The sequence below is a fragment of the Fringilla coelebs genome, assembly GCF_963513975.1.
Source record: "Fringilla coelebs genome assembly, chromosome: 2".
NCBI classification, from domain to species: domain Eukaryota; kingdom Metazoa; phylum Chordata; class Aves; order Passeriformes; family Fringillidae; genus Fringilla; species Fringilla coelebs.
This window is the reverse complement of record NC_140029.1, coordinates 15,811,505-15,824,587: the sequence shown is the minus strand read 5'-3', so window position 1 is coordinate 15,824,587 and position 13,083 is coordinate 15,811,505. Positions and strand designations below refer to the sequence as shown.

General features: G+C 37.2%; 1 protein-coding gene across 1 annotated transcript in view; it reads right to left on the bottom strand.

The window, feature by feature from the left end:
* The window catches only part of MAP7D2 (MAP7 domain containing 2), an 80,633-nt gene that overhangs the window by 13,949 nt on the left and 53,601 nt on the right, over positions 1-13,083 (bottom strand). The window contains exons 4-9 of the mRNA XM_084200868.1: positions 12,499-12,613; positions 11,494-11,592; positions 9,457-9,567; positions 8,048-8,170; positions 5,137-5,285; positions 3,935-4,062 (exon numbers count right to left, since the gene is read on the bottom strand). Of these exons, the coding sequence (XP_084056994.1) occupies positions 3,935-4,062; positions 5,137-5,285; positions 8,048-8,170; positions 9,457-9,567; positions 11,494-11,592; positions 12,499-12,613 (725 nt within the window). The remainder of the gene's footprint in view (positions 1-3,934; positions 4,063-5,136; positions 5,286-8,047; positions 8,171-9,456; positions 9,568-11,493; positions 11,593-12,498; positions 12,614-13,083) is intronic.

Here is a 13,083-nt window from a genome sequence, read left to right as displayed (position 1 = left end):
CTCAGCATAGGTCTATAGAATAGTTTTTTGAATAGCCGCATTATTACAGATGTTTCAAAATGGTGAACTGGCCCATTATCTAGCTAACTGCTGAAAAATCCCTCAAAATACTCTTGATCAAACATTCTACCCCGTGTTTTTATCTTTCCAAGTCAACACAAAAACTAAGAGTAGTAAATGTAGCACATATGAAATAAAATCTAAAATGGGTCACTGCGGAACATAGAAGCTACTTCTGTGGGGAATTCACCACATGCAGACACCTTTCCAATAACTAATTTTTAAACATTTTACAAGTTTGGAGGGCATTTTTTTTGTACTAGTCTATGTTCACATTCCATCAGTATTCTGCAATTTGACTGAGCATGCACATTTGTGACATCAAAAGTGTTTCCCCCAGACTACAGGAAGCTGTCACCCAACAAAACAACCAGGTAAAGGGTTTAGTTAGAAACCATGAGCAAAGGACAATGACCAGCCTGGATCTGGAAAGGAAACATGAACCACCACCCATCAGCAGCACCACTCATCAGCCATCTTTCTCTTCCCCCTTTCTCCTCTCATGAGGTTATGCTTTGGCAAAAGAATGTGACACAGAGGCTTGTCAGAGCTTTTGATTTTACCTATGGCTCATCTGAAGACACTTAAAACTAAATCCTACTTCCTTGATTCAGTCAGGTGCCACTGATTTATTTAGGGACTATTTACCCAAAGACATGTGAAGGACACAGGCTTTATTGCCTTCCTGATCTATAAGAAAGCACACTTACCTATTCTCTGAGGGATACTGCAAGAATAAGCCAATTAATATACACATTTTTGAAGATGAAGCATAAAATAAGAAATTGCCCAAACCCCTCATCCTGTTATTATTGATCCAGTGAAAGATCTGAAGAAAATGACCCCTTTATGCCATCAGTATCCAATAGCAATTGAAAAAAATTAAAGACAATTTCTCAATCGCTCGAACACTCTAATCCATTAATTTTCATCTTATTCAGCTGATCCACATTAAGATTCAAAAGAATAGTTTTGGATTTCTTTCTGTGATACTTCTTGACATATTTACTTTTCCAATAACATCATGTTTCGGATTCCTTCTCCACCTTTAATTGTTGTTCAGCATATTTTGATTTTTTCCCCCTTTTCCCCTTTTTACATCTATATCTCTTCACTCATCTCAGATGTTATGTTTTTAGGCTGACCTTTTTTGCTTTCTCAGTAAAATTTGCCCATCCAAAATATTAGTATTTTATTTATGTAATTACTGCAACTCTCTTCTGCCATTCATCACTGGGTCTCTGTAGGCTGAGGTTTTATTGTCTTGTTTGATCCTGTTTCAGTTACTTTACCATTATTAAAAGAGCTTTTTATTTAATAAATAATGAAATAATGTATTAAGAAGACAAGTTACTGCCACTCAGAAACCAAAATAACAACTGTGAAGAATGGGTAACTAGAACAATACCAAGAAAACTTGAATGCAAAGTCACATATTCTTTAGAAAAGAAATGCATACAGCTGATTGTCATGTAAATCACTGGCCACATGTGATTCTTTCCTCAACAGCTTTAGATGTTCAGGTGCTATGCAGGATCACTAACTACCAATCCTGTACAATATGTATTCTTATTTCTTCCAGGGTATTTTTTCAGTCATATAGTGTGCTAGAAGGAGAAAGATTAAACATGTAAAAGACTGTTAGGTTTGCAAGGACAATGAGTATTTGTATACATATTTACTCAGACTAAAATTATACTTGAATGTCAGATAATGATCTTGCTGGTCAGTGGATTTAAATACAGGCAGTAAGGCTTTTAGCACCTTCCTTTAGATTGTATAATCTTATCTCCTCAATGAAAATTAACAGTGGAATTTGAGTTGTATGAAAAAATACATATATTATCACTATTATAAAAAAAAATATATATAATAATACAATATGGTCATTAGCACACTTTTAATTTTAGATTTATGAGAGGAAGTTTTGAAAGTGCTGAAGCAGAACTCTATTTCTGCAATCAGTAATAAACATGGATTTAAACTCTATTTACTGTATCTCTCATAAGGTCAAGGAGGGTGTTGTAATTGGGCCATGTTAAGATTAAATGCTCGGTAATACATTCCTAGCCATGGTCAGAATCAGATTCCCTTGAGAAAGAGAAGGAGGGGGGGAAAAAAAGGATCACTACTGTGGCTCACAGTCACAGAGAAACCCACTACTAGGCTTCTTAATTCCTCCATGCAGCATCTGTTTCTTCTTCTAAAAACAGTATTCCTTATAGGCATGAAAACATTTTACTGTACAAAGGTTATTATCATTTGTACCTCTGGGAAAAAAATTCTCCATCATTTCCTAATCTGTTTTGGAAATTAGTGTTTCAAGTTAAGACTGGGCATACCTTTTTCATGAAGCACTAAAGAGCTGTCTCCCAAAAACTTTTTCTTTTAACCACTGGACATTTCTCTGATGATCTGCACTAATCTTTGCCTGCCCAGCAAGCAGCACCTGACTCTAAGCTAATTCATTTCCCACCAATCATTTTGCTTAACTAAATGTGTTTCTTGGTGGGTCTCTTTTTTGTCTCTTATACTGGCTGAACAAACTGAAAAATGCATTCTGAGCAGGGCGTATCAGTACTTGCAGAAAAATATACAGTCTTAGAGCTCAAACTTTTTTTTTACTTTACATTGCAGAGTGCCACTAGACAATGATCTGTTCAAAACTGTGATAAGAAAGCTGACTGTCATTACCATTGCATTTTGTTCAATTTTTCATAAAATGGATGTAGTTCATATGACAGAATCTGATGATATTACATGTCTAATATTGGAAGTTTGAGAATTTGTAGCTTTATAAGAAAAACCAAGAAATGCAGTGTTCCAGTTAGATGCAAAGGGATGTCTAAACCAGAAAGAATGCTGAGAGTCAGATGGTTTCCTTATGTTGTCTAACATCAAATTCACACATAAAATCATCCCCCACTAAAGGGCCATGCCCTCAGAGCTGAAAGAGAAAAGGAACACCAGCTGGGTTTTCAGGCAGAATTTGTCAGAAAGGAGATCATCAAGCCTGGTTCAAAATATGGCCAGCTTCAGATTAAAAAAGGTAAATAAGGCAATTTTTAAGACAGAAGTGGCACCCACAAACAAGGTCTAAGGGAAAAAGTCCAAACCCATCAACCAGCCAAATAAGTTAGGCAAGTACTGTAGACCAGGACTACTTTAGCATACTCCTACATTAGAGCCAGACTTAATATTCTGTTCTAAGAATCCCATTTGCTTAGACTTGAGTTTCAAGCTGTGGTACACATAAAACAGTTTTCAGCAAAAGACAATCAAGAAAAGCAAGTCAGTTGTCAGTAAACCCAGATATGCTATAGGAGCACAGCTCTGTCTGCATTTAAAAAAAAAAAAAAAAAAAGAAGAAGCAAAAGGCACAACAAAACCACTGAGGTCTGCAAATGAGCAAAGGTTAAAACCAGGTTTAGATGACACATAGTTAAGTGTATTTATGGCACCAGATGGTCATGCCAACAATAGGAAATGCATATATTAAATGCTGGAATTTCTAGTTAGCATTCATGATGAGTGCATTTCTTCACATTAGGCAGTTTCTTCAAAATCAAACAACAAAAGAAGACTATTTAAAAATAAATGTAAAGTAAAATTGCATATGAATAATGAAATGCACTGTAATCTCAAGACTGAGGAAAGGTAGAGAGAACTGTCTTTAGTGGGTACTAACAATATTACAGATATCAGATTTGTCATCTACACCTCTCCTCTCACCCATCTGTAAATGTGTTTATGTATTAGTAAAATGAACTAGATTTTATACAACACTTCAAAGGAAGTTCCTCAAGAATTTATGCCTTATTTACAGGTAATGAGAAATTCACAGGATATTTTTCCACTAATAAGAAAAGCATACTTAGGTGTTGCAGGTGATGCAGATCTTCTAGACATGGCAGCAGGAGAATCAGACCTTCTCAGAGGAGATCCCATACCAGATGAGGAACCAGGTGTTGCAGGTCGCTTCTCCTTCTTGATCTTCTCTGTCTAGAAGCACAGTTCATTTTCATTTCCGTAATTAGGATCAATAAATCAAAAATGCATTGGATTGTTTTATTAGCAAGATGGCATATAAAGAGATTTGTGTGGCACACTTGAAAAAGCTTTTTGAACAGGCAGCTCACAAGTGAGGTGCTATTAATAGTTTTTTGTTTTACACAGACATAGCACACACCCACCCGTCTTGCATGTGCAGAGCATGCAAATTTCAGATAAGTAATACACATCACAGCCTCTGCAAGAGTTTTTGGGAGGGGTGGTGGCACTGGGTGGATTCTTCAAAATCATCCACATGCCCCTGCTCAGACATGATCAGCAGTGCAAACAGGCATCTCACAGAAATGCTGCTGCATGTAACACTGAATCACACCTAAGAATGACACTACACAAATCTTTACTCCCAGATTTGGTTCTCTCACTTGCAGCTAATTTAGATGGCATGAATCCCCCTATCATTAAGTATTACAAGATACAGGACCTTACATGAATATTATAGCCCTAACACAGAATTTTTAAAGCATGCCTGTGCTGTGTAGACTCAGTGAAGGTGAGTGACTTGCCTTTTCTTTTCTGGAAACTACAATGGATTGATAAGGCATCTTTTAGGCAAACATCATTAAAAATGTCCACAGAAAGAGTTAAAGCAATTGGTGTAACACAGAAGCATTACCAATACACTTGGGGAATTTCTGAAATATACGAAGCCTTCTCACTAACCAGCATGCCTGCACAGTCATACTCAGGAGGGAATTCTATTTGTCATCCCCATTCCCAGAAGTTATAAGCAAGTCCAAAAATATACACCTCAGTGCCTCAGTTCTTTGAAAATAGGGTGTTGGTGTCCCAATGCCAGCACTCAGCACTGATTCCCAGGAGTAAGAAGACATTAAAATGCTCCTTAACAGAAGCACAAAGGCAACAGGTATTGGCAGGGCTTACTTTTCTACTGCTGTTTCCTATAGCAGGGAAAGCACTTCATTTGTATTCATGTAAAGTGAAAGATAACAAGCAGAAGCTGCATCAGTTTACCCAGCAATGAAATCAAAACCATTACAAACTCACCTGAGTAACTTCAGCTGCAGGTGCCCCTTTCATGGCATTGGCAGTGGAGGGTGAAGTTGCCTTCTTCCTGTCAGTGCTTCGGGTGGGGGAAGGCTTGTAGGGAGATTTAAGAGGACTAGCTGGTGCTACACGAGGACAGATATGGAATACTAAAGAGTTATAGCACAATAGCAAGAGCAAAAAGGAGCACGGATAGAGGAAGTAAAGGAGGGGAGAAAACAGCATACTTTTATGTTATAATGTTCAAAGTTAGTTTTAAAGTGTTTTTTAGTGTTTTAAAATATCACATATAATGCATTCAGCATGATCCCTTGTTTATTAAAAATGTCTCAACTGACACATTTTATAGGAAAAATATTATCTCTAAAATATAATACTCTTTTCCTCATATACCTTTGGAATCACTAATTGACTAATACTGTGACTCTTTTTTCTTCTAAGTCCAGCTTCCTTTGCATATGACAAAAAGAGTAAGCAGATGATGCTAACTGGATGACTTTTGAACATATACTGCAAAACAGGAAAGATGACAGAAGCACAGGGAGTTTTGTCTTTTTTAAACCCTAAACATGCAAAGGCTCCTAAATATGTTAATTAATTTCCAAATAATATTTAATCAAAAAGATTTACAAAAAAGCCCCCAAACCTAAACTAAATGCTGCTGTAGGTATTTCAGTTATTGTTATTTGAGGGAGACATCATTTTGAGTGTGACACATACATTACAGCTTATAGGGCAACATTTTATTAGCAATATGAACAGGATTTTTTTAAATGGGATATTTTACTCCTGATTTTGTTCATATTGCCTTCTAAGATGAAACTTTCACATACATACAGAACAGTCAACAGAGTATATGTTTTATCAATAAGACATACACTACTTGCAATCAAGTGATAGAATGGTTAACTAAAATTGGAAACAAAGTCAGGAGGGATATTGACTTTGAAAAAGCAGCAATTATGCACAGATGTAAAGAAAGTCACATTCCCAAATTTTTTACTGGAGACAGGCCTAAAAAAATTTTTTATGAAGCCTTTTTGAATACTTTGAAGTTTAACCGGACCTTTGTTCTATTTGTCCCACTCTCCAGCCAACTGGCATAAGGTCACTGTGTATTATCAAAAATATTCAGAAACTTAAAAGCTGCCTAAGAGAAATATTTTTACTTCAACTATTAAAAGAATTAATTATGCATCCAGTAACAATTGTGTGTCTGAATATCTTGACTTCAAGTGACATTAATAATGTGTTGCTGTAGAGTCTGAAATTGAGGCTCCTCTTTCTAAGCTTACAGACAATGCAGTATGAGAGCAATTTTGACCCCAGCATAATGACAGGAGGCACAGCATGAGTTCCTGGAAAGGAAGATCCCTCTTCCTTATTCAGAAGCTACTTCTATGGTGAGAAGTGCATGACAAATGGGAGATGTCCCTCAACTATTTTGCTGGCAATTACTGACAAAATGTCAATGGCCTCTGAGATTGTTGTTTGCAACCTGGCTACAGCCTGATTGCTTTATGGGGAAATGACAAGAGGATGCTTGCTCCAAAAGCTGTTCCCAAAATCAGCTGCCCTGTTTCAGCTCAATGAAAAAGCAGTCTTCAGAACAAATTGTACCCTTGTCAGACATGCCAGCATATTACTCTAAAGATCCTGTGATGAAGAGAGATAAACCTGAGAGTTTACAAACAAAATGAGTGAGGAAGGACAGAAGTCATCCTTATTGATTTCTTTGAAATTAAATACAAAGCAGAAAAAAATCAACCACAGGTGGCCTCAGCAACTCAGCTCAAAATCTTAAGCAGATGTACTGATCTAATTTTGACTTGGGTTTTGCTCACTCTTGACAGTAGCTGGTCTCTGAGCAGTAATCAAACTGGGCACTTTCTCAAGTACTATATGAAAATATTTCTGCTTCCCGTAGAGGCTGTTTTTAATGTAGAAACAAGGGAAGGAATTTTAGCAGCATTCAGTATCAATGTCCCTATGCACTGAACAGAGAGGTAATGCACAAGGGAAAGTAGGTTTACTTAGCAATTAATTTTTAAACAGCTTTGCATAAAAATGATGAGTCTTTTATCATCTAAATAGTTTAATTCTGGAAAAGTGTTTCCTTTTGCAGACAGGCATTTGGGTGCATGCTTTGGGGGGCTTTTTTTGCTTGTTTGTTCTATTAAAAGTAAAAAGGGCTGTTAAACTTTGGTCTTCCTTCAGCCAGTGCTATGACCAGGTATGGCTTTATAAGCAGAAACTACTCAAAGTCAGGCACTTGCCCAAGTATTAGCAGGACTGGAAACATTATTTTTGTAGATGGTTTTATTAGTCTACCCTTTACACATAGGAATGGTAACTATCATCCCTTAAAGATCAATAATTTCTGGAACTGACACCTTCCTATCAATAGTCTGGTTTTCTATATGTGTATTTACACCTATACATATATATAGGTGTCACATACACACAGTCACACAGTTAAAGGCAAAAAGATATTTAAGAGAGAGAAACTGGAGCCCTGGTAAAAATAATTAAGTCTCAGTGGTGCACTGGGATTTTTGTTCTACATCCTATTCAGGTATGACAGGGCTGATGCTAATAAATCAATCAAAGCCTCCGAGAGTGGTCACATCCTTGTCTAAAAATCTGTTTCTTAAATGAATTTTTTTTTTAATAGTCTGCAGTTTTAATGATTTTTTTTTCTAAAATAGATATTCAGAATAGCACAGAAAAGATAATGCGCTTTTCAAAGATTTTAAATACACTGTTATCTGAAACAACTTCGTTGATCATTGATTTTGTAGTATCCTGTAAATTGCCATTTGTTTCATAGCACTCCATTTCTTCCAGCAGCTACATAAATGCAGCTAAAACATACCTCAGTGGTTTCAAAGTGAGGAAGTCACATTTTTACCTGGAGTATTGTACTGCTCAGAAAGCATTAATGTACTTCTGCTTCTGGCTAAAGATGACTGTGTGGGAGTCAGCAGTCGAGAAACAATAAAGTTTTCCATTGGACTAAGATGCATGCGGTGAGCTGAAGGATGGGAGCAAATAAAATAAAATTTAAAATCCAAAGAAATAAAACAATGTTACATTAAAATAACTGAAACAAAATGATGAAATGATTAAATGAAATGACAAAAAATTCTTGAACTTTTTGAGATTTAAAATACTTGAAGATAATTTTCATTCCCTCTGAAAAAAACCTTTTAATTTCTCCACTGTTTTAAGTTTCCCACTTATACCTACACACAGTAAGTTAAGATCATGTTGTATGTTGTTTTTACTCAGAAGCATGTTACATTCTGCAAAATGGTTGCTTTCATGACTCAGCATGAAGAAGGTTTGTCTTCTACCCCAGCAGGAAAGGTAAAACACTTGGTAGAACAGCACAGCTGCTCACTAATGGGCCACCCATGCTGGGACTGCATTTGAAATCTGCCATCTCACCATGTTACGTAAGTCTTATTTATACAATATGCCTGCATTACTTCCTGCTCCATAAATATAAGTGTCAACTATATAAGACATAAATATAGATGTTCCTATTACATGTATATATATTGCCATCTGTCATAATAACCTCAAAGCTTCTGATGAGCTTAAGCAATTCAAAAATTAAAATAAATTTACCTTCTCTTTTTCATTCTAGAAACAAGCCATCAAAATTTATTTCAGTAAATATATTTTTTCCCATTAGACTTAAAAAAAAATGGGTAGAAAGAAATAAGCAAACATAAAATAAACCTAAAAAAATCCAAAAAGTTCACAGTGAGATAAACCCTTCAGTCCTCTTTGTAGTGTTTAGCAACCACTAATCCAACAAGATTATCATCTTTTGTTGAGTCGCTTGAGGATCAGAGTTTTGTAAGAAATTAATGGGCTCTACAACTCTGGTCACCACATTGAAGTCCCCCAGGTGGCTCATCAGACATACCCCTGCATATGGAACATCCCGTATCTACTGCCAGGCCACACCTTTGCTTTGCTTGTTTTTCCTTATTTTGATAGAAGGTCACAAGCAGTACAGTTATAGGAAATTACCGCAGTCACAGCCTGTACTTACAACCTGGTTTGCTGGAGTATCAAATTTGGAAAAGAATCAGGAAAAAGCCCATGGCATTTGTGCTGGACTATGATCTCCAGCAGCGCAGCACAGCCTGGGGACAGGCTGCAGAACCATGTTATTAATACAGAATCTCTCACATGTTTGAGTTCCTTTGAATAACAGACATAAGCAAACCCCAAAGCTCTGTGGACCAGAAGTGCTTTAAGCAGAAGGGGAGTTTATGCTGGCAGGAGACCAGCAGGTTCACTTGCCTCTGTCAGGGGAATGCGTTATGGCCGCTGTGGAGGACGAGAGGCGTTTACTGATCGGCGACTCCATTTGCTTTGGCAGGTTCATTGTAGAAGCTGAAAGTTTGTCACACGCTGCAGAGAAACGCATTGAAGATATTTGTATTCACACCACAGTGTTGATAAACTCCAAAAATTAACCTTGCATCTGTACTCCTGGCCCTTGCACTGATCATAGCACTGAATTGGCATGAGATTGTGGCCGCAGGTCTCTTCACAGAGAGCAGCAGGCACATGAGATGAGCTCTGTCTGATTGCTGAGGACCAGCACCCTAAGACACATGCTTTGGCATGCAACTTTTCTGCTTGTGAATTTAACATTCCAGTCTAACAAAAGCCTATTTTTTATACTGATGCTGATAAATAATTATATATCAGCACAAGCATAAAGTTACCCAAAGAAAACAAACTGCATACCTGGCAACTCTGAACTCATCTTCACTCCCCCTCCCCTCTACCTTCAGTCTGGAAGAGCTGAGGTTCACATCATATATTACTCTAATAAGAAAATGACATAACCAACATTTCTGCATCTACATGAGACCTCACTGGTTTAATGACTGAACTGGCATCAGCCATTTGGCTTTATCTTTCTGTGCTTGAGAAGAACTAAAAAAAAACCAAAACAACAAAAAAGAGACAGGTTTTTTGGTATTTTTCTCCTGAAATACTATTTGAGCATAATATCCATTTCCTACCTTGGGATTTAGTCAACTGAATGAAAGAGAAATCTTATTCAAGTATTACTACCTCATGATCACTGTACGATACTCAGAAGCTAAAAGCAGAGATGCTTTGTCCTCTACATTTGAATTTTATTTCTTTCAAAATCAAAACTATTTTCAGCTAGAGACATGTATGTGACCCTAATTCTGCATCTTTTAAGTTACTGCATTCCCTATTATGTCCATCAAATCATTATCTTAGTGGGGTTTCCAAGATTTGGCTCCACCTACTACAGTAAACAATGCAATTCACTACATTTCCTTTTTTAAAAAAGCAGATATAATGCTGGTATACTGCAAAACATCAGTTGCACAGGCAAATATCTTTGCACATGAACAACAATCAGTAAAAAAATTGAATCTGTTTGCACAGAAATATTAGTTCTGTAAGATCATAGGCAGAACAATATTTACTGTGAATTCTGCAGGAGTAATAGCCAAACTTAATTCCTCCTTTGAGGGAGAGAACAAACCTACTTCTCAAAAGCACAGGCTGTGTTTTCTTTTCAAACTACCAAGTACATTTGCAATCAAATCAAATCACATTTTCAATTAGAAATCCTATATGCAGTCCATTAGTTATTTTGGAGAACTATACTTCAGAGCCCTTTTATGGGAATAATAATTAAAAAAAAAACCCCACTAAAAAAAACCCCAAAAAACCCAAAAACAACAACAACAAAAGCAAAAAACAAACTAAACCTGACCAATAGAAAACATGATTGCTTAAACGAAGTCAACCACTTGAGTTGGTCAAAATTCATTCTAGGAAGCTGAAAACATAACATGGCTGTTTGTACCAAATTTAATTTGCTTGTTTTCAAAATATTGCAGAAAAAGGCCCTTGAGATGGAAAAAGAGGGCTGTTTTGAAACATGGTCTTCATAACACATTTTCTTACTGTGCAACTGAAATTTTTCCCAACAGCACCTGTGCACATCCATTAGAACTGTAAAATATACATGTAATTACACACACACACAGAGCACCCTCAGAATTCAAAAAAATGAGAATCTGAGCAGTAGAAGTCTACAGTTACTGAGAAAACCATGAAATGCCTCTACTGTGCTGGAATGTGAGGCATGCACTGCTCCACCATGGCAAAATTAAAAGGAAATTAAAAGACACTGGTCTACATCACTAAGGGTAATGCTGCAGAGTAGCAGACTGAAATGATAAGAAAACAGTGGTTAAGAAGAACAAGATCAGTGGATGGATTACAGTGATTAGAACACTTATAAACGAGACATGATGGTACTGTGATTCTCTGAAATACCATTGAAGGAATCAGCAGGAGCAGTAGAGGTCACAGGGTCTGGAGGAAGGGTGTTGGCAGCTAAACCTAGAACAGGGGGTGGGGTATTTTCTGATTCACCTACACAGCAGAGAAATCAGAGCAAAAAGAGGTGAAAGAAATTACTGAATAAGTTGGGGGAGCTGGAATTAAGCACAAACTGTATCACAAAGGAAATTGGTTTCTTTCTCAAAGTATAAGAGACTTCTTTCATTATTATAATTTCCTGGCTTTTTAATGACATATCATGAAAACTATGATATGAAACAGTTTGTCTTTTTAAAGTTAAGTATACTTACACACTGTTTAAAAGAGAATAATTGTTATATTTCATCAACACCCAAACATGTATGTTTTTCCCTATAACATCAGTTTATTCAAACCTGACAAATTCAAATATATTACATGATTTAAAAGAGAAAACATACACCTTTCTGAAATATAAAAGCAGCACATGACTCATTATGTAATAAAAATAATTTCCTCTGAAGCCAAAGCAAAAACAGCAGTAACAGAATGTACGTGGGGAAAAAACCCAAACTATTTTAAACTGCACATGCTGCATAGTCATCTAGAAATTCCCATCAGGTTTTTAGAAGTACTAAACAAAAACAGAACATCTTTTGCAAGCCTTAGACAGCACTCAGTCCTTTGGTGAATATTAAATTTGCTAACTGTGTGCATGGGAAGACAATGTGGAAGAAGCTATTAAGGGAGACAGTGCATCAATTTTAATTTTAGTATTTAGCATCCTCCAAACTGTTTCTGGTTACTCTATTAAAATTATCTGCATTCCTAAAGTTAGGAGGAACCTGTCTCCACAGAAGGTATTAGGGAGAGGAAGCCCGGCAAGCAATTACAAAGCACTTATTCACGCCCCAAGGCAGCGGTACCACCCTGACTCTAAACCCATCATACTTACTATCTCCACAATCTCATGCATTTTGCACTTCCAGATCTGCAATGCAGGCAGCCTGTTTCACTTACCATCTCTGCCTCCTGAGCCTGCAGCCAGTGCTCCTCCCCACGACCATCGCTTCTGCTTCTGTTCCAGCTGCTGGCTGCGTTCGAGGGACCGGCGCATCATGGCTTCTAAACGTTCCTGGTAATTTTGGTACAAACCCCAATCAGACACAAATCCCAGTCAGTTCTTTGGGGGCTTCCTTCTCCTGCCTGCTGAAACCACGCTAAAAATGCACAGTCCCCCTGTTGCTCCACACAGGATGCTTACAGGAGCTTGCTCACAATAAAAGAAAAAGAACTGAATAAAGAAGGGATCAGCATGCTACCTACCTCCAGATATGTGTATCCTTTGTCTGCAAGCCACTGAGGTCACTACAGAGGCCTAAGTAAATAACACAGGTTGCATCACTGCCTAGCATCTGCTCCTGCTGGTGAGGCTGCTGCTGTGCTCTGGACTTAATTTGTATAAGAATAATGCTCACCAAGCATTAACTCCTTCTTGTCTATGCAGGCATCAGAATTTTTTCCCATCCCTTTCTGAGCACAGTTAAATTGCTGCAATGCCAGTGGCTCCACCTAGTCACTCAGATAAATGATCACTTCAAACCC